The 18,656-nt window shown below is 33.7% G+C and overlaps 3 protein-coding genes and 1 non-coding gene across 4 annotated transcripts; 1 reads left to right on the plus strand and 3 right to left on the minus strand.

Annotated features, from left to right (window-relative positions):
- Positions 1 to 6,106: 6,106 nt before the first annotated feature.
- LOC145074713 (protein NODULATION SIGNALING PATHWAY 2-like) lies at positions 6,107 to 7,852 on the minus strand. Its single transcript, XM_079021045.1, has one exon. The coding sequence runs from the start codon at positions 7,812 to 7,814 to the stop codon at positions 6,294 to 6,296; it is 1,521 nt and encodes a 506-aa protein (XP_078877171.1). The 5' UTR covers positions 7,815 to 7,852; the 3' UTR covers positions 6,107 to 6,293.
- A 4,609-nt stretch (positions 7,853 to 12,461) lies between these two features.
- TRNAS-CGA (transfer RNA serine (anticodon CGA)) lies at positions 12,462 to 12,543 on the plus strand. Its single transcript has one exon. It is a non-coding gene; the product is annotated as a tRNA-Ser (tRNA).
- Positions 12,544 to 12,966: 423 nt separating this feature from the next.
- On the minus strand, positions 12,967 to 14,430 carry LOC145075592 (protein NODULATION SIGNALING PATHWAY 2-like). The gene has a single exon (XM_079021785.1). It carries the CDS (start codon positions 14,428 to 14,430, stop codon positions 12,967 to 12,969), a length of 1,464 nt encoding a protein of 487 aa, XP_078877911.1.
- Positions 14,431 to 15,975: 1,545 nt separating this feature from the next.
- LOC145074325 (protein NODULATION SIGNALING PATHWAY 2-like) lies at positions 15,976 to 17,538 on the minus strand. Its single transcript, XM_079020726.1, has one exon. It carries the CDS (start codon positions 17,469 to 17,471, stop codon positions 16,101 to 16,103), a length of 1,371 nt encoding a protein of 456 aa, XP_078876852.1. The 5' UTR covers positions 17,472 to 17,538; the 3' UTR covers positions 15,976 to 16,100.
- Between the last annotated feature and the right edge of the window lie 1,118 nt (positions 17,539 to 18,656).

The raw sequence follows: 18,656 nt of genomic DNA on the forward strand, positions 1-18,656 counted from the left end.
CGTCATGATTTACTAAAGGTTTAGTAAATATGATTATACTTACAAGATTAAGTGTAATTCTGAATTGATTAAAGGATTTAGATCAATAGCAGAACGAATAAGAAGAATCAAGTAGGCAGAAAGATAAAAGTTTCTCCATTCTAAGAAGAAGGGAGAGTAGCTTTTATGCTTTATGATATGTCTTAGTGATTAAGAACCATATCTCAATTGATCCTCTAAGTGAGTCTTAGTACAATTGTATGTCTAAGAAGAGGAATCAAGAATTGAAGAAATGGTTAAATCAAGAAGTCAATCATACTTCGTTCCAATGACAAATCTTAAAGTTAAGATTGTGACAATGAATGATAAGTATTAAAAGGTTTATAACGTTCATCAAATGTGAAAAGTTGTGATGTCTTGGATAAGACAATGACCAACTAGGACCAATTTATGAAGTGTTTTGATAAAAGATACACTAACTCTTGAATATTTGTTTGTCAAGAAATGGTTTTTGACAAGAGAATCTTATATGTCAAGGAGTCAGTGGGAGTCTTAATGGTCTTGAAAGGTTTCAAGAACAAATCAAATAAACCTTATCGATCATCACTAGCACACGAGTTGAGATTTACAACCTATCGTGAAGACATTATTTTCTGTGCCAATCCAATCGAGTTAATTATGCATGTGAGTCCTATGAGTTCTCATCTTGAATGCATAAAAGGCAAGGCACCTTAATCAATGAAAGGTACATTGATAAGAAAGGGTGAGATGCTTAACTACTTGGAAGACGTGGTGGGCAGCTGTGCTACCATAAGGCAAGAAATCAAGATTAAGAAAGTTCGATCCATATGAGTTTGAATTCGTCGTAAACTTTGTTTTTGACAAATTCACATGGATAGGAACATATACACCATTTAAATCTAAGTGTCATAAGATTTCCTCCTTCATGAAAATGATTGTGAGGAAATGCTTTCACTAAGACAGATTTTAAGAAGATAGTGATTGTAAAATTGCATTCTCGAATTCAATTATGGTTACGGCATCCCTTTCCATAATTTGAATCGTGAGGTTTGGCAATTAGTCTTAATTGTTTAGACACACATATGAACTATCGAAGGCAAAGGTGTATAAGTTCAAGAAGCATTGATAAAGGATTATCAAAGCACTAAGTATTAAAAACATGAACTTAAGAAATTCAATAAGCATTGTTTTCTGAAAGTTAAGATGTTTATGAATACATGTCGAAGCTAGTGGGAGCATAAGTGTTATGTTTTATAATAATCATCAAGATAGTGGGAGCATAAAAGTTATGATTGTATGATTATTAAGGAAAGTATTGCAAGGTTAGCAATATTAATTATAGAAAACAAGAGTCGCAATAGTTGAAGAGTTGTTTTGCTATAATTAAGGGAGAGAATATTATGCTTCATTTCAAATCTAAAGGTTTAGGTTGAGAAATGTTAATAAAATATAGTCAAAGGTACAAAGTGTGTTCTTAAAGTTTCGATTATGATTACCGCATCCCTCTTCACAATTCGAATTTTGAGAACATAGCAAATAAAACATTATGCGTCGTGTCCCATACGCTTCGGGTATAGGATCGATTGCAAATGCTTAATGTTTGACCATTCTAAAAATTTTCCAAATGTCGAGCGCATTTAGAGGGAAAAGGGACTAGAATTGGTTTTGACTAAAATAATTAAACAACTATCAAAGGACAATCCAAGTTCGACGAGGATTGGTCGCTTGTGAATAGTTGGAAGTATAGTATTGGAAAATATGGAAATGTTTCCACATTGGATGGACTATATCGACATCGTTACGAATAGATAAGATTCTGTTAAGAATGAGTTGTCATATGGAACATATGGAAGTGTGTCCATATTGGGAATTGAATATTGAGAAATCTATGACTAGATTAGAAACTTCTATGCAAAAGGATGTTCAAAGAAAGTACTTTGAGTGAGAGACATCACATCTATGAAATTGTCTTGTAACAATCTCCGATAGAAGACTTTGTAATATCATTGGCAATAGTCTTTGTGACTTTGGTGCAGTGACATTACGAAAGGATAGTTGCATAGAATGTTAGAATCTAGCATATTCTATAAGTAGCAAGAATTTGATATTCTTTAACTTATGAAAAAACGGATTTGGAGTTGTGAAATGAGAAGGATTGGAAATGTGTTCAATGTGATCTATTTCACAAAGTAAGAACCATAGGTAAACATTGTGTGCATGCTAGGAGCATGAGACAAGTGTTGGAATTCAAGTAAGAAGTTGATTACCCGAAACGACAAATAATGAGTAATCAATATGGTGATAAATAAAAGGTGTTTTATTTATACTCAAAGGTTTGAGGCCATATGGGATTAGTATTATTCTTATGTTTCACATTTGCATGTTTTGACTTCCAGAATAATTGAGTTTATTAAGAATAATCGAATTATTCAAACGGGCCACAGTCGTTCATATGTTGGAAGTAGATATGAATGAAGACTGTCGTGAATTGGTGTGTGGATTGTCTAGAAAAGTATTAGACATAAGCAAATGTTTGCTGCAACGTTCATGAGTGCTTATGAATATGATTTGAGCATTGGATTAGACCCACGCTCACTTGGATCACTCCATGGATTGTATCATGAGTGATTGGTGAGTCGATAACATCTTATATTCTTGAAACCGAGATGTGTGAGTTGTATTTTGCGAATCGGTTACACATTGATAATATGTAAACGCACCAGTAACTTGGTGTTATAAAACATATTGTTGTGTGTGATTCGGTGCGTGAGTACAAGCGAGCATTGTATCAAAGTTTATCCATTCCTTTTATTCAAAGTAGGATAAAAGCGATATCTTTGGGCCCCTCGATGGTTTAGTGATGACAAACGTAAATGCTCGGCCGGGCTAGGGCTAATTTGATTTGTTCAATTAGTCAGTCGTCATAAATCAGAAATCGAGACATAGTACAAAGAGAATGATTTGAAATCATATCTCATATGATATCTAGAATGGAGGAATATATGATCCCTTATCTAAGGACACGCGTATTTGATATGATCAGAGTTGACAGCGGCTTTGGAAAGCTACGATTGCAGATCGGGATCCGAAGTCATACGCAGAATAGTTATTAGACTTATCCAAGTGGGAGACTGTTGGATTAGTGTCTAAGTCCATAACTATTTTGGTATGTACTTGACCCGATGGTGCATGGTCCTTTTGGGTTGCCTTCACCAAAGCAACTTTATTGGAGAAATAAATAGAGAGAGAGGTTATTATGATTTATTAATATGTTATAAGAATAATATATTAAAGGAGAAATCATATTTGTTTAATTAATATTGGTCAATAATTAATTAAGAATTAATTTTGTGATCAAATGTAATTAATTAAACTAGAGGGGCTGATTTGTAATTATGTGATAGTTACAAAATAAGGTAAGGATTATCTTATAAGTATGGTGAACGAATTTAAGGTTGGAAAGTCTTAGAATTCGAGTATGATAAGGATTCAAGGATTATCTTATTGGTTGCTTAATGGATAATCAACTAGATAAGGATAATGACTGAAACCCTATCTCTACACCTATATAAACAACCCCAAGGTCATGAATTCGTGTATCCCTTCCCAAGAAGTCCCAAATACGAATTCTAACCTCCCTCCTCTCTCCTTATACCTTCTCCACTTGCTTATGGTGTTTGTAAGCCATTAAAGGAGTGACACTTGTGACTCTCTGCTTTCCAAGGTCAATTTAAGGAGGAATTAGATTGTTATTGCTATATAACAATCAAGGTATGTTCTTAAACCTATTTACATGTGAATTCTGATTTCCATATGCTAGTATTAGGGTTCAAAGTCTTGGATTCAAAGTATGTACAATAGAGAAACCTAGATCCGAGCTTTAGGGTTTGTATGAGCACATAGGATGTCTTATGAACAAAACCCATCAACTATGACGTGTCCATAACTCGGGTGTCTGAAACATAAGCTCGGAACCTAGAATAACCCTGCTGTAGATATCTCATGTCCCTCACAGCTGAACAGAGAGTTGGCCCGTGCAAAGCTCTCGCGCCAGGAATAACCAGTTCTCCCCCACTTGGGGTTCGAACTCTCACTAACTGCCGATCAAAATCAATCATGGCCCCATTGGGGTGCAACCAATCCATCCCGATGATAACCTTCGATCCTCTCAAGGGAATCGACACCAAATCAATAGAGAACCTCTCACTGAATAGATTCATGACACAGCCACGGTGAATCCTCGACACACTCACAGTTCAGTCATCTGCGATCTCTACCTCCAGGTTAGAATCCAATGTACTCAGAACATCACAAAACTTCTTGCTAAGCGCAAGATATACAAAGGATCAGGTAGCCCTCGAATCAAACAAAACATGAGCAGTCATACCGTTGACCAAAAAGGCCCCTATATAGAATCAAGCATAACAGGAGCATGAAATAAATAAGGCAATAAAAGATAGGGGTAAGTCACATACCAATAACCACATCCAGCACTGCACGGACCTCATCGGTGGTCCGCAGAAAAGCCATGCTCTTCATTACTGGTGCCTCTGTCTTGGCCTGACGGCCATCAGTGATCCTCAAAGTGGAAGGCGCAGGCCTGACGGCCATCACTACTACTCCTGACAGAGGCCTTTTTATGACCGGTCTGATTGCAATGGAAGCAAATCAGAGCACTCCTGACGACCATCATTGCTACTCCATACAACCTTGTCCAAAGGAGAGAAAGCGTTGGATCCAAAGTCTTGAGAGAAAAGTCACCTCCTTGATGATCCTCCTTCATAAACACGAAAGCTCACAACTCACTCAAAAGATCAAAATATTCAAAATACGCTAGGGTTAGCAAGATTGGTCGATTCTAGGAGTGGAGGTTGATAAGAAGAAAGGTTTTGAGGTTATAATGGTGCTTAAATAGTGCACAACACAAACCCTAAATATTAGGGTTTGGTCCAACACTGCGTACACCTAGCGTACCAAGGTGTACACCCAACGTACCCATGTTACGCCCAAATTTTACGAAAATGCCATTAGGGACCAATTTTGCAAACCAATCACAAACCAAGGGTCAAAAATGAATACCTAAAAATTTTAGATGTTACAGTCACGACGTGAAAATGGGTTTTCCACAGCTTAATGGATTCAGCCCTTAAATCATTAAGCCACTCACTTATTCCTTCCAAAAGGCTTTCTAATGTCCAATACTACCTAAAGATCGATGCTTTTCAGCCATGCATGTCCATTGTGAGTCTAAAGCTCAAAATAGGTCAAAATGGAGAAACATCACCAAGGATCTCATGCATGGGTTTGATACACTAGCAAATTCCAGATCTGAACCATATGACACTCAAAGGACCTCAAGAATGCATAAAGTTGCCAACTTTATGGAATCCCACCGTTTCAACTTGCTCAAACTTGAGGATAAAGGGACAAAAGCTTAGATCTAGAGACCTAGAGTAATAAAGTTTTGGTATTGAACACTTACAAAGGCCCAAAGATGCCCAAATGAAGTCCCCAAAGCTTGACAATACATTCACAACACTACCAATGCCTTCTTTTTCCTTCAAAAGCAACCAAAAGCACCAACATGAGCTCAAAATGGAGGAGGGAAAATTAGGGTTTCTTCAAGGGGTTTAGGAGGTGATGGAGGCTGAGGGTGAAGGAAACCCTAGCCCCTCACTTCCTTTAAATATGGTCCAAGTCCGAAAATTAGGGTTTGCCCCTGATCAGATGTCACGTCGTGACCATCATAGTGTCACGTCGTCGTGACACTTGAATGAGACTTCCTGTTTTTCACAGCCATGTCATGACGTGAAGATGTTTCCCTCACGTCGTGACCCACCCAAAACTCATATTTTACTTAAAATTTCATACCTTGAGGATCCGGATGTTACATATGGTCCATGTAATTTCCTATTTATCTAATTAACGAGATAAATCAGTTTATGGGAAAATAATATATTTCAATATTCTTAGTGGTTGTTATATGTATGTTAGGTATTTTTCAAACAAATTATACATAAACCGAAGAAAAAAGACATTAGAATGAAATTGAAATCCTGAAAAAGGCAAATGTACATGTAGAGTATATATACTAGTTTTTACAAGTCTATAATGCTCTCTGTGTGATGCTGCATGTCATAGCACACAAAACCAATAACTTTCAAATCAACTTAAAACTATGGTTGAAACTACTTGTAGCCCACAACTTAGGACTTATAAGGGGATTTAAGTTTGAGAATTCACATAGAAGGTGGGTCAAGATATCACAAACTAAGTATCAAACTTTCAACATCTTATTTGATTTGTCTCCAAGCCGAAACTCTAACTAATGGAATTTCTCTCCATTCCAACACCATTTCATTATGATCATCGCCTTCAACTCTAATCTTGTATGGAGTTTCTCCTTCCCTTACCATTTCTCTAGCTTCATTCCGGCTTTCCATGCTCATCCGTTCACCTTTTAAACCGAAACCCTCTTGGAAAACCATGTTTTCTCTTTGTTCCTTCCATTTTTGGAACCAAGAGAAAGATGATACATAAGGCGCAAGAAAAAGAGTCTCCATAGCTATCCTTGCTTCATTGAGATAACTAGGAAAACCCCATTCCATTGATTCGTACAACGCTTTGTAGTGTGCCAAATGTTTGTTAAAGAATGAAGCGTAGTCTGGGGAATTCCCCATTCTTTCACTTTCTTCTCCATCTCCAAAGGTTATGATGCCTTTGTTTTTCACTAAAATTCCTTTGGCTATCTTTATAAACTCTAAAACTTGAGTTGTTCTTCTTGTCCTTCCCATATGTGGAAGGCCAACCATACAGTTAAAGGCCAGGAATTTATTTCCAGAATTTCTGCCTCCAATTCCTTTCACCATTTGTGACAATTCCATCTCTTCTACCATCAAATTTAGACAAAAAGTTCTTGCATAGTTAAGAAGTTGCCTCTTCGTCTCCTCAAATCCTGAGACATGCTCTTCTAGTTTGATACTTGTGATGGTTAATGATCTTTTTGCTCGTGCCATGGCTTCAATCACAGGAGGCCATTGAGTTCCTTCGCCTATGTCGAAGTCAATTATGTGAACTGAGTCAACATAGGTGGGAACTGCTTGAAGGATGACTGAACTCGATGTAAAATGAGCAAACCGACCATAAGGAAAGATATCGTAGAAGGCTCTGAATGCTGGATTGAAGTTTCTTACTGATTCTTGTTTAAGGTATGCTTCTCCTTGATTTTCTTCTGGCTGGAACAAATTGAGGGCTAAGCGTTCGAGGGGTGACCCAATGGTGTTGGTCTTTTCACTTATGCATTTCACTATCACTGTGGCAAGTTCTCCCTGTCCCTTTCCCATAGCATCTGCATAAGCCATTAGTAGATTATGTATTCCTTCTTGGGACTCACTTTCCATGGAATCATCTGTTTGTTCCATTGGTGACTGATTTTCTGATGCTACACATACGGAAGACGTCGCACTGGATTGGTCGCTTTGGTTGGGACTCAATACATGGTCACCTCCGATAGACCTTTTGGTTGGAATCTCTCCCATCTGTTGATCATCAACACACAACCATCCATAAACATCACCAAACCCCTTCATGTTTACCGATGACGGGTTATGCATAAGATCATAATCAGAGGATAACGTGGGGAAGTTGGCCGATGAAATTTTTGAGGAGTTTTCAGACTCGGAAGCGATTAAAGAAGAAAAGTCGTGATGCTCCCCTGCATAAACTTCTATTTTTGGATCATAATGATCAAGATCTGAATGAAAAGAAGAGTGAGGTCGCCAAGAAGGTGAAAGTAGAAGCTGCGACGACATCATATACTTTTATTGTTTTTATGATGATCTCAAAGTTAAGTTTTGAGAGAGTTCTATGTGTCGAGTTGTGATGATTTTGGTTTTCCTTGATGTGTTTTATATATCATGTTGGTTGAAAAATGTCAACACAAAAGTTAAAAAACGGCGTTATAAAACAAGGCAAGTTAACTACTAAAAAGGGACACTGTTGGTCTTCCTTCATGCATGCCTTGGATTTTTCTTTAAAGTAGGTCAAGGTGCCCCATCATACTCAGATTACAATATTAAAATGGGTAAATATATTCCAAGACATAACCATGATTTTCTTAATATTAATCAGGCAATTTATTTTGTTTTTACTGATGTACTTAAAAAAGTTATATCCATACTACGAATGTACTTAAAAGTAGCTTTCATGGAAAATAGCAACTGGAAATTTCAAATGTATAATTTTATTATTTACCGGTGATATCAATATATATTTATAATTCTTTGCACATAATATTAACTTACTTACAATTCCTTATTCATAATGGCATTATGCTTATATGTTACAAATAATAGTAATATGTAGTAACATGCAACTTGTAGGCATTTAACAAGTTTCAAGTTATATAGTTTATTATCAGTAAATAATTCTTTGCACATACTATTAAATATTTAAATGTAACGGTGTTACCAGCTATTGTAAGTAAAAAGTAAAAATACGTTACTATTATGGAGAAATACAAACATATTAATAGTTAAAGAAAGTAAAATGGGTTGGCTATTCTTGGGAATTTGATTGGATAATAATTTGCATCATGGTTTAGTAATAGTATAAAATTAACAATTTACTCTCATTTTTTCACTTTTATTTCGAAATCTGTTGAGAAACACTTTCAGCATAAACGTATTCAAATACGTTTTTCTTCTTCGTATATGGTTTAGATCCACCCTAATAAATCAAGATCTTTTTGTCATATGTTATATTTTTTATTTATTTTGCCACATGTAATTTTATGGTTAATTTAAATTAATTTTTATTCCACATGTCATTTTATGATTTTCTATTTTATTAAATTCCATATATTATTTAAATCTAATAATAAATACATATCAATTTCATTAATAGACTTTTATTCTAATTTAAAAATTACTAAATTAAAGTTTCATTAATTTCTTTTATTTAGTTATTTATTTATCTAAATCTAAATTATTTGTTTAAATTGAAAAGAGAAAAAAAACACTTTAATTTCTAAAATTCAATTTGTTTCTTACTTTTCTTATAAATTCAAACTCTTGAAATATTTTGAATTTTATATTTAAATTTTATTTTAAATGAACCTATGTAATACATGTACATGGATCTCACACCTAATTCAAATAATATACTTGGATTGGTATTGCGAAATTAGTTTCGCTAGTCCTTTGCTTGTATTTGAATATATATATATATATATATATATATATATATATATATATATATATATATATATATATATAGAGAGAGAGAGAGAGAGAGAGAGAGCTAAGTTATAATGTGGATGAACAACTATTGTGCGGACGTGTGGACAATGTTATTCTATGAGAATTACAAAAAGAATAGGTTGTTTAATAATGTGAATACGTTCAACCTCACATAACTATCGTTATTTTTATACATTCTCACTAATTCTTATTGATTTTTGTTCTCACATATCGCTTTTCACTCATTTTCATTCTTACAGAATACGACTCAATAAACATTCTGACATAATGAGAATAATAAAAAAAAAAGTCTATAATAACCTTATAGACGATTTAATTAGTGAGAATGTGTGCTAATGACAATAGTTATGTAAGATTGAACGTATTCATATTATCAAACAACATATTTTCTTTGTCATTCTCACAGAATAACACTATCCACATGTCCGCACAATAGATGTGAATCCACATTTGAACCTAACTCTCTCTCTCTCTCTCTCTATATATATATATATATATATATATTTCTAGAAATTAGTTTCTAGAGACAATTAATTCTTTTGTACAAATATTTTACTACATCTAAACAATTATCAATAAGAGACATGTTAGCAGAAATGAAATCAATATAAATTAAAAATGAAAAGTTGAGATTATTTACAAATATACATGAACACATAATTGATTGCGCATTATTAATTAATCGTGCAACAGCTTTTTATACATCACATTTGATGTATAGACTTCATTGCTATTGAATTGTTTGTCATGATTCACTAATACCTTTGTATTGGCATGTGATATCCTTCTGGATAATATTACATAAAGTTGGTCATGAGGGAATGTGAGAGAGATTTGATTCGGTTAATTCATTTCATTATAGTTAGGTGGAAACGGATTTCCATCCTTAATTTTTTATATAATAATTTATTTTTGTGTCAAAAAGATCTTAATGGTTGATAGATATCCTCTATATAAGTACATAAATTGGCAAAAGGCAATCAATGGATCTTTGAGCTGTAAATTTTTTTTCTTATCAAATAAGTTAATCAGAAATAAATAACTAAAATGAAAGGGTGTCCATTAGGAGCACATAATGGCAGATACTCGCCTAAATAACATTGAATCGGTCATGGAACCAAAAGTGACAATTCCTAAAATGTTGCATCTTGTTGAACGACTATTTAAAATTTGTAACCTCTATGAAGTCGGTCAGAATAATACCAATACAATCGGGTTCCATATCTTACCGATTTCATCTTTATCTAATTTTATGAATTTAATGCAATATCGTTATTTTATAACCATGGTCCACCATCTTTTTTCACAATGTGAGACAAACTTAAGGAGTGTACTGCTCCCCTTCCATGATCAAGCTCCTTAAACTCTCAGCCATTTTATATTTTCCTTACATATACCAAGTTGGGACTCTTAAAAGGAATATTTGATCTCGAAAATGACTCAATGCTCCAAATAATCATTTCGATTAAATAAAGATACAAATGAATGTGAAGTAGAAATGTGAATATCAAAATTTGAATAGGATGCAGGTTTTATTGGAATTGGTTAAACCATCTTTACAACACATATTAGTAAAATTATGCATGTGCACTATACGGATAATCAAACTACCGGAAGGCATATACCACAAAGTTAGGTCGGAAGTGGTGAAACACTCTTCGTTTTTGTCTTGGCATCATCGATTGCAACTACCTCTTATGAAGATAAGATATGTTTCCGAACCTATCGAACACCAAGTTTATAATAATAATAATTATGAAGATTAGATAGAATAAAATGGCATATACATAAATATAAATATATTCACACTATAAGTGATCAAACAAAATTTAATGACTAAAATGAAATTTACCTTCCAAACACACCCCAATACCATATGCCATCAATAGAGACCAAAGGAAGCACAAAAGGCCATTCGGTTCAACATTGATGTAAAATGTAGACGAATGTAAGGCCAATAGGTCCACTGGATCAAGAATTTAAAGACTAAAGCCAGCCTCAACTGTGAACTTTTTCAGAACAACTCAAATCCATATATCATTTTTTTATGAAAACATGAAGCTCAAATCCATTCGGGTTTTCAACACTTAAGGAAACAAGTTAATGCCTCTTTCCCTATAAAATCCATTGCAGACCTTTTCCCAACACCTATCATATCACATCATCATAATCAAAATAAAGGACAAAATTCTTATTTTATCTCATCTAATAAAGCTCAACAAAAAAATTGGTTACTTTTTAATATATACATTACTAAAACATAGTTTAATAGTAATATGCTTGGAAATCTTACATATTTGGCCTTTGTAGCATGTTGCTTTTTTTTCTCAGTTTTGTTCCAAGGACATAGTTTTGTTCGAAGGACATGATGGTCATTTTACAAAATTTAGCACTAGAAACTTTTTTATTAAATAGTAACTTGCAAGAATGGTCCCTGTGTCATATACTAAAAAAAATTAGCACCTGGGTTTTGTTTTCATGATTGTATGATTCATACTTGGCCAAAATCAATACATTAAGTTTATAAGGAAATGGGTTTTCGGGAGGTATTAAGAAGACTACCAATAATATTTCATAAAGTTGTCTTGAAATTGGAACTTTTTGAAAACCACCTAATGGAAGACATTCTAAACACATATAGATAGCTAGTCTGCTAATGTTTATTGATAAATCTAAATAATATGTGGTTGTCATGTACTCAATCGATAAAGAAATGGTCATGACCTCTTACAAAACAAGTCATCAATATCCCACATCATATTAAAATGACATGTATGATTAAATGGGAACGGGTTACTCGTGTGAAACTTAACCGGAAAAAGGTGGAATATAAACTTGATTTAGATAATAAAGGTCACATAATCAATATTGTCATCGTCTTTAATCATGAAACCAATAAAATAAACATCCTGTGTTGATTCATAATTTTCTAAATTAAAATAACTTTATTTTATTGCAATGATTTATTCTTAAATTTGAACAAAACATAATAGTTTATGAAATTTTTTGTTGCATTACAAATATGTGTACATGATCCTAGTGTGTTTGGTTGGCAACAATTTACTAACTTAGCACCGAAAATACAAATATTTCGGGAAATAATAGCATAAAAGTGTTTATTTAATGACTTTTATTCCACTTAAAGGTTACAAAATGAAAGTTATTGTTATATCTTTTATATTTGTTTACCTTCAACGTAACGTCGATATGTCCGAGTGGTTAAGGAGACAGACTCGAAATCTGTTGGGCTTTGCCTGCGCAGGTTCGAATCCTGCTGTCGACGTTTTTAATTTTTCACATCAAATTCTTCACCTTAACCGTTTTTTACTACTCTCACTGTATAATTTTACTGATCCTCCAATTTCGACGTGGATTCAAAGCAATTTAACTCAATGGTATGCAAGTTTAGACATAATTAGGTAATTCCATGTTTACCTCAATAATCAGTTTTCTTCCATTTACTCCTTAGTCCTTACCTGAATATGCAAATTTTGAAGAACAGCTGCTATTTGTGATGATGTTATTATAACGTTTGAAATTTGCACAACAAATATGTTTATCAGTAAAGAAGATGCGGTTTCTGATCTCAAGTTTAGGATATCATCATCATCATCATCATCTATTTTAAATGCACATATTACTTTCAAATACCTAATTTTTGTACACATCTATATATGCCTAACTATCAAGATTCTGTATCTTTCACTTACACCCAAGCAGAAACTTTCACTACTGGAGTTCCTCTCCACTCCAACACCATTTCATTCCCATTTTCTCCTCCAATTCCGATTCCATATGGACTTTCTCTTTCATTCACCAATTCCCTGGCTTCATTCCAGCTTTCTATGTTCATCGACTGTCCTTTTAACCCAATACCCTTCAAAGAAACAACTTCTTCTTGTCCTTCTTCCCACTTTTGGAACCAAGACAAAGATGAAATAGAAGGTGCAATAAAAAGAGTCTCCAAAGCTATCCTCGCTTCAGTGAGGTAACTTGGAATCCCCCATTCCATTGATTCATATAAAGCTTTGTAGTGTGACAAATTCCCATCAAAGAATGAAGCATAGTTTGATGAATTTACCGTTTTGCCATCATTTTCGCCATCACCAAATGTTATGATCCCTTTGCTGTTTGTTAATATCTCTTTTGCTAACTTTAGGAATTTGATAGCTTGAGTTCTTTTCCTTATGCTTACCATATGTGGAAGGCCAATCATACAATTGAAGGCCAAAAATTCTGTGTCTAATTTTCCCTCCATTACTTTTACCAAATTTCCCAATTCGACTTCTTCTACCTTCAACTTTACACCAACATCTCTTGCATAGTTAGATAGCTGCCTCTTTGTCTCTGTAAAATTGAAGTCATGTTCTTCTAGTTTGACACCTGTAATGGTCAAAGTCAATGATTTTCTTTGTTGTGCTACAGCTTCTATCACTGGAGGCCATTGAGTTCCTTCACCCAAGTCAAAGTCAACGATGTGAACAGATTCTACATTGGATTGAACAGCTTTGAGGATGACTGAATTTGCTGTGAAATGGGCAAATCTCCCATAAGGAAAGATATCATAGAAGGCTCTGAATGCTGACTTGAAGTTTCTCATCAGTTCTTCTTTAAGGTACTCATCTCCTTGATTTTCTGCACTTTTAAACAAATTGAAGGCTATGCGTTCGAGGACTGGACCTATAGGGCTTATTTTTTCACTTATACATCTCACAATCACTTTCACAAGCTCTGTTTGTCCCATTGTCATAGCATCTGCATAGGCCTTCAGTAGATCCTCCAGTCTTGTTTCCATGACATCATCTGATGTCATGGAAAGGTCTGGACTCCATACATGAACACTTTCAGTTTCAGTAGACTTTTCCGATTGAATCTCTTCTATTTCTTGATTCTCATCACATAACCATTGGCACACATCATCAAGTGTGTTAATGTTGTGTGAATCATCATCAGCCATTGAAGGTTTTTGTATCTGATCATAACCCAACAATGGAGATTCGACATATGGTTCTGATGAAATCAATGAGTTTTCTGGGGAGCTATTGATTGAAGAAGAAAATTCATGGTAATAACTCGCATAAATATCCATGTTTGGATCATAATGATCAAGATTTGAATGAAAATAAGATTGAGTTGGCCAAGAGGTCTGAAGTAAAAGCTCAGACTCCATCTTCTTTTTATTTTCTTGATGTTGATATTGAAGGTAAGTGGATAGAACTTTGTGGCTTGAGTTTTGATGAGTGTTGGGGTGTTTCTTGATATGTTTATATATCATATTTGTTAATAGAAGTTAAAAGAAAAGTTAAAGTGGATATATGAATAAGAATTTGAATTAATTTAACTACTTGGAGGCCTCAATTTGTCTTTCTTTATGCCTTGGAGTTTTCTTAAGTTTGGTCAGCTGTACCCATCAATCTTAATATTAAATTGTTAATATATCCATCAATCATTTTGTCCGAATACTACTCACTTCAAAAAAATTCAACTTTAGTATATCCATATCAATTGCAAACTTTTCATTTTGCCATTTTGGTAAATTTTCATTCTAAAATAGCTTTTATACTCATCCTTGTCATCAAAGGTAGTGGATGATATTGATTTTGCTTCTCATCATTCTCTCTATTTCGTTATTGTTCAAAGATGTGGTAGACAATTCACCATTTTAGAACCTTTTTCTTGGAAGAATCAATTCCAAAATCCCAAATAAATGCTTTTATTATGACTTGATATGCTCCATTAGAAGCTATAGATTGCTCTATTTTTGTAAATTGATCTCTGAAAAATGATCCAACAGTCTTACTTAAATTACACGTCTAATCAAACTCATGAAAATGAGGGAATATGCTTTTTCAAGATTGTCATTTTGATGCTAGAGGTTATGGGATTGCTTTCATCCAATAAAATAGCCACACCTATTTCTAGATAAATATATATGTCTTATCTTTTTTGGTATTAAATTATTGTGGTAATTGGGTATTAACTTGTTGGTTGAATGATATTGTGGCTGTTTGCTGTCTGTGGTTCTCCAATAATTTCAATTGTTTATTTAACAAATGTTCATATAATGTTGACATTGTGAAGTGTTTGGGTTCTTACAAACTCTTTTTTGTTATAATCTTACTATTTTATTATGGATGTGATGGGTGATGGTTGTGACATCATATATTTTTATGAAGTTTAATGTGTTTTGCATTCTCAGAATTTGGAATTAGCTAATCGGATTCTGTTTTGAAATATGTTTTTTTTTTTCTCTTTCTTTTGATAAATATTTTCGATATTCTTGTTGTATATGATATATTTAGGCACTTTGTCTTGTTTCAGTTTTCTTCCTAAAACTATAATATCTTCTTTTGATTACACTTTATTTTATGAATTATCTCTTGTTTATCATGCAGTACAAAAGACGTATTTGCCCTCCTGATCCTCATCACCAAAAATAGCCTTAGAAAGCCATGGAATGGAATCTTGATTTAATGCAAACTCTTTTTTGATATAAGTCTTGTTTATTATGAATATGAAGGTGACTGATGCGACATGTCCTTTTTATTTGGGTTATCATTGATCATTAACCCTGTTTTAAGATATGATTTTTGTCTTCCCTTTTCATTCCTCTAATTTTTTGAACCTTTTTCTTTAATATCATATCACTCTTTTCACAATCTAGAAATGTATATTTAACTGTGTTAACTGATATAAATGGATGGAAGTAGTGAGATAGTTGGAAACAATTGATTTGTATTAGAAATCTTTGTACAGAAGATATTTTCATTATGTAAGAATAATTAATTTTGTGCAGATTTATAATTCTATCTAAGGCATGTATATTTATGATTTATCTACCTACATCCAAGCAGAAACTCTCACAAGTGGAATCCCTTTCCATTCCAACACCATTTCATTCTCATTCCCTCCTTCAACTCCGATTCCATATGGGCTTTCTCCTTCCTTAACTAATTCTCTCACTTCACTCCAGCTTTCTCTACTCATCTTTCTTCCTTTTAACCCAAGGTCGTTTTGGGAAAACATATTTTCTCTTCCTTCCTTCCATTTTTGTAACCAAGATGTCGATGATATAAAAGGTGCAATGAAAAGCGTTTCCATGGCTATCCTTCCTTCATTCAGATAACTAGGAAAACCCCATTCCATTGATTCATACAGTGCTTTGTAGTGTGACAAATTCCCATCAAAGAACGAAGGGTAGTTTGGGGAATTTTCCATTCTTTCACTGTATTCTCCATCCCCAAAGGTTATAATTCCTTGGGTTTTCACCAATAACTGTTTTGCTACCTTAAGAAAATCCATAACTTGAGTTCTTCTCCTTGTCCTTCCCATATGTGGAAGCCCAAGCATACAATTAAAAGCCATAAACTCATTCCTGTTGACTATTTGACCCAATTCCTTTTCTTCTACTTTCAAATTTAGACCAAAACTTCCTGCATAGTTTAACAGATGCATCTTTGTCTCTTCAAATAATCCTGAGTTATCATCTTCTAGCTTCACACTTGTAATAGTCAATGATTTTCTTCTTTGTGCCATGACTTGTATCACCACAGGCCATTGACTTCCTTCACCCATGTCAAAGTCAACTATCTGAACCGAGTCAACATGATTTGGAACAGCTTCAAGGATTGCTGAATTTGCTGTGAAATGAGCAAATCTTCCATAGGGAAAGATCTCATAGAATCCTCTGAATGCTGTCTTGAAGTTTCTAATGGATTCTTGTTTTAGATACACTTTTTCATTCTCAGAACATGGGAACAAATTAAGTGCTAAACGTTCAAGGGTTTGACCATTGGGGTTGACTTTTTCACTTATACATTTCTGAATCACTTCAGCCAGATCTCTCTGTTGTAATCCTATGGCTTCTGTGTATGCTGTGAGTAAATTTTGGATTCCTGTTTCGGATTCCATTTCCATGGCTTCTGAATCATGTGACTCACTTGAGGTCATGGAGATGGTTGGGCTCCATATGTAGCTGTTTTCGGTGGATTTATCGGTTGGAATCTCTGATTCCATCTTTTGATCATCATCACACAACCAACTACACACATCATCCAAACCCTCCATATGATCATAATCCAAAAATTCATTCATATACAAAGATGAAATCAGTGAAGAGTGTTCTTGGTTTAGAACATCTTGATCTAGAACTGAGTGAAAATAGGATTGAGTTGGCCAAGAGGGTTGAATCAGAAGTTCTGATTGCATCATGTTTTTGTTTCTGTAATGATCTAAAGCTATGAGGAAAAAGAGAGAGATGTGTTTCCTTGAGTTATGATGATTGTGATCCTTTATAGAAATAGGAATTTGAAGCAGGTTATCGTTTTTGGTCTTCCTGTCTTATATTATATTGTTTTATTCTCAATCAAGAAGAGATTTTTTTTTGGGTATTAAATTGAAAGTTGAACGATGATATGGCTGCATTTTGTCTGTGGAACCCACAGAATTTTTATATGGTTTTTTTTTTTGTTTGAATAATTGTCTGACCTATTAGAAGATGACACTTGTTTACCATGTGAACAGTTTGGTTTCATCAAACTCTTTCTTGGTATATCTTTATTTGTTATTTTATGAATATGAAGGTGATTGGCGTGTTTTATTAGGCCTATCTTTGGTTGTCCTAATCTCTTTTATATATGGTTGTTGTATATGTCGTCCTTATTATTCTTCTAATATTCTTATCTTTCATAAATATTACATTCAATTCTGGATTTATGTATCAAAATATAATTATTTTTCTAGGCTCTTATCTGGATAAACATATATAGAAGTCACGATGGAATTGTTATCATCCAATAAAAAAGGAACATGTAATTGAGTAATAATTTGTGATCTTTTCCTGATTCAGTGAATTTTCAAATGATATTGACATTGTGAACAGTGTTTGATTTCTTACAAACTCTTTCTTGTTTTACTAGTTTATTATGGATGTGACATGATATATTATTGTAACGTTTAATGTGTTTTGTATTCTTAGAATTTGGAATTAGTTACGGTTTTGTGTGCTTTTCTTTCTTTTTATAAATGTTGTAGATATGCTTGTTGATATGATATCTTTAGGCCTTTTGTCTTGTTCTTAGTTTTCTCAGTTAAAATATAATATCTTCATTTGATAAAGCTTTATTTTTTTATGAATCGTCTCTTGTTTCTTGTTTGGAGCTCCTCTAATGTCTCATGATAATTGGTATATATAATTATATAGGAAAAAAATATATTTCCTCCCTGTATTTCCTTTGACTCTGTGCCAATTCCATTTCTTCTAGTTTCAAATGTCAACATAAAAAGTTAAAAATGTGGGGTTTATAAAAGTTGGAATTTGAAGGAAGTAAACTTTTTAAAGAAGTTGGAATTTACCATTCTACCTTCAAGTTTACACTAACATCTCTTGCATAGTTA

This window comes from Lactuca serriola, chromosome 9, assembly GCF_051521515.1.
Source record: "Lactuca serriola cultivar US96UC23 chromosome 9, Lser_US96UC23_V15, whole genome shotgun sequence".
Classification (NCBI taxonomy): domain Eukaryota; kingdom Viridiplantae; phylum Streptophyta; class Magnoliopsida; order Asterales; family Asteraceae; genus Lactuca; species Lactuca serriola.